The sequence below is a fragment of the Bison bison genome, unplaced genomic scaffold, assembly GCF_000754665.1.
Source record: "Bison bison bison isolate TAMUID 2011002044 unplaced genomic scaffold, Bison_UMD1.0 scf7180017864340, whole genome shotgun sequence".
NCBI lineage: Eukaryota > Metazoa > Chordata > Mammalia > Artiodactyla > Bovidae > Bison > Bison bison.
The window spans coordinates 4,548,914-4,552,060 of NW_011494912.1; the positions used below are offsets into that span (position 1 = coordinate 4,548,914).

General features: G+C 62.9%; 1 protein-coding gene across 1 annotated transcript in view; it reads left to right on the top strand.

Annotated features, from left to right (window-relative positions):
* Positions 1 to 61: 61 nt before the first annotated feature.
* Positions 62 to 3,147, top strand: part of STX1A (syntaxin 1A (brain)) — an 18,234-nt gene continuing 15,148 nt past the window's right edge. Inside the window, exon 1 of the mRNA XM_010854348.1 lies at positions 62 to 134. Within this exon, the coding sequence (XP_010852650.1) occupies positions 105 to 134 (30 nt within the window). The 5' untranslated portion in view covers positions 62 to 104. The remainder of the gene's footprint in view (positions 135 to 3,147) is intronic.

Genomic DNA, 3,147 nt, shown 5'->3' on the forward strand with positions numbered 1-3,147 from the left:
GGGGGCCGGGGCGGGGCCGGGCTGGCGCTGCGCAGCCGCGGGGCGGCCGCCGCGCATGCGGGGCTCACCGGGCTGCAGCCGGCGCTGCTGCCACTCCCGGGAGCATGAAGGACCGAACCCAGGAGCTCCGCACGGTGAGTCCGACCCCTGCGCGGCGCCGCTGGCCGCCGGCGCCCAGCGCCCGGTCCTCTTCCCGAGCGGCTCTAGCGGCCCCTGGGGCGGTCGCCCCTGCGTCCCCGGCCAGGGCGGGAGCGAGCGGTGCCGAAGCCGGGGACCCCGACCGCCCCGGGTCCCGCCCCTCGGACCCACTGGGGTCACGAGCTCGCGTGAGCTCGGCTCCGATGGCCCGCGGGCTGGCGGCTGGAACCTGGGGTCCTAGATAAACTTTTCGGCGCCCCCCTTGTTTTCGGAGGGATATTCTGGAATATCGGTGGCGGGACCGAAGCTTGGCCTCCCCGTCGCCCGGCGGAGCAGGTCCCGACCCTTGTCTCCCCGCTGTGCCTCCTCACTGACCCTCCTGCCCTCCCTCTGGTTTAGACCGACGGCGGGACCTGTGCGAAGGGAACGGCCGGGGGCGGTCCCCTGTCCAGAGCCCGGCTGCAGGGCGCGCTGCGGAACCTGGCCGGTCGGGTGGGGCCGGGCTTCTCGGGCTGGCGCTGTCTCGCGGGACGGCCGCCGCCCCCATCACCTTCCGTCACCTGTAGCTCCCATCCCTGTGGCCCCCCAGCCGGTGGTGATCGGCAGCTGCTGCCCTCCCCGATCCGGGAGGGGTCAGGCCCGCTGTCTTTCCCTCTTCTTGGCTTCCGGGCAGCCGGGAGCCGGCGTTTCCAGACCCTTCCTGGTTTTCCAGATCGTATTCCGACTTGAACCTATTTTTTTCCACCTGTGTTTCGGAGGCCACTGGGGTGTGGCTTCTGGGGCGTGGTTCCAGTGGGGGGAGCAGAAGGATGCGCAAAGGTTTCGAGTCAGAGTCCGCCCTCTGCCAGCCCAGACAGAGATCCCTGCTGCCTGCTCCTTATCATCAAAGCCCCTCTCCCCTGGCCTCTGCTCTTAACCAGGGTGTTAGCACCTCTGCCCTTAAAGATGGCAATCTTGGGAGGGGCTACGCGGCCGGGACCGTGCACAGAAGGAAGTGAAGCCTGCCTGCGGGGAACCCGGACATCAGGGCTCTAGACCAGGTTGAGGCTCCTCTGAGGCCCTGGCTGACCACCCTGCTGATCTCTTGCGGGGGTGGGGGGTGGGGCAGAGTCTCCCTAGAACCCTTCCCCTGCTACCCAGCTTAGAGCCAGAGACCTGGACCCCTTATATGGAAAGTCCCAAGTATCCTTTGGGCTTGTGATCCCATGGCTGGTCCTCTCTGCACACAGCTTCCCTGCGCTTGTGCCTGGCTCTCCCCCATCGTACCAGTCTTGTCTCCTGGGCAGCCTGGGGCTGGCACTTGTGCTCTCCTGCCTCCATCACCCCCTTGCTGTGGCTGCCAGCCCCACTCTCCCATTAGACCTGTATTATTCCTGGCTGAGTGCCCAGCACCCCCCCCCAGCACCCCCCACCTCAGGGTAAACCCCTGGAGGTTTCAAAGGAAGAAGATGGTCCCTCATGTCGAATATGGTGTCTATAAACACTTCCCCTGCCAGGCTTGCGGTTGCCCTCAAGTTTCCTGTGCGCAGTTGAATCAGAAGGAGCGTTGTTATCTTGGGGATGAAGGGCGTGTAGTGCATTTCCTGGTGTTTGGGTGCCTGGTGGGTCAGACCAGAGTGTCTGTGGGAACCAGTGCTCAGGGGGAACAGAGCCCTTGACATCTGACGTCTTCTGACTCATCACCTTCATCCCCTTCATCCCCTTCACTGAAGGGAAGACAGAGGCATGAGAGAGAGAGATGTGGCTAGCCTGGCAGATCAGGTGGGATGAAGGGGCTTTACCTAGGCCTGAAAACAGTCAGACTTAGACGCGGCTGAGACCTAAGGGCTAAGAGACATTGGACTGTAGGAGCTTGAAGCTAGGTCTTTGCTCTGGTGAATCCCTCCCCGAGCCCAGCACATATACACACGCACACACGCTAGCCAGACTGGTCCTTAGGTGATGAGGCCTGGCTTCTCTAAAGTAATCTGAGGCTTCCTCTCCAGACGTTCCCCCACTCCAGGCATTCACTGCCCACGCAGGCTGCCGTACTCGTGGCTGGGTGGCCCTGTCCCTTAGGGGCTGCTAGCACCCTTGAGGATCAGCTGGCAGAAGCCCACACTGAGTGGGGTGCAACCGCTAGTCTAGGGGGGGCGGCCATTCCCACAAGTCTTCCTTTGGGCTGCACAGATTCCCATCTAGGAAGTAGGTATAGGAAAACTGAGAATTCAGCTTCTTAGGGCAAGCAGTCACGGGTCTCCTGACTCCAATTCTATATCTGAGGGAGACCTTGAACCCCAGGAACCAGAATCCCCAAGGAACCGAGAGGGCCAGTGCTGGCTGGGCTGGACAGAGGGTGGTGCTTGGGACAGCTGCTTGCACCCATCCCCACCCCTCCCTCCCCCCTCCCTCCCCCCTCCTCCTCCTTCCTCACCCCACGCCACCACATTTGGAAGAAGGAAAGCAAGAGAAGGGAGCTTATTTATAAAAGTCACACTTGGGGAAGGAGCTGGCATGTTTCCTCCGCGCTGCAGGCCGGGCCCAGCCCTCCAGCCTTCTCCAGCCCTCCTCATCTCTCACGGGGGCTGATCCTCTCCTGCAGAGAGAGAAGGAAGGGGTCATCCAGGGCCAGTGTGGGGGCCTGAAAGCGTCCAACAGCCCTCGGAGATCAAAAGGGCAACCTGGAGCCCAAGGAGACGGGTGCGGACGTGTGCGACCAGAATGTATAAAACCAGGGGGACTTTGGGGACACGTGTCCCCAGGCAGCCCCAGCCTGGCCAGCAGCCACCTCCGTCCCCCAGTTCTAAGGCCTCCCCGGTTTTCCTTCCAAGGACTGCTCAGAGCTGACACCCCTCCCTGGGCGCAGAACTCTGTTTCTGTACCTCCTGGGCCATGTGACACAGCGGGGGCCTGTGCAGGAGCCAGAAGCCAGAGAGGGGAGGGAGCGTTGGGCAGTCAGAGCAGCAACCTTCCTGGAACAAGAGGTCTGAGATCGCCGGGGGGAGGAGCTGGATTTGACTGGGAGGAGGG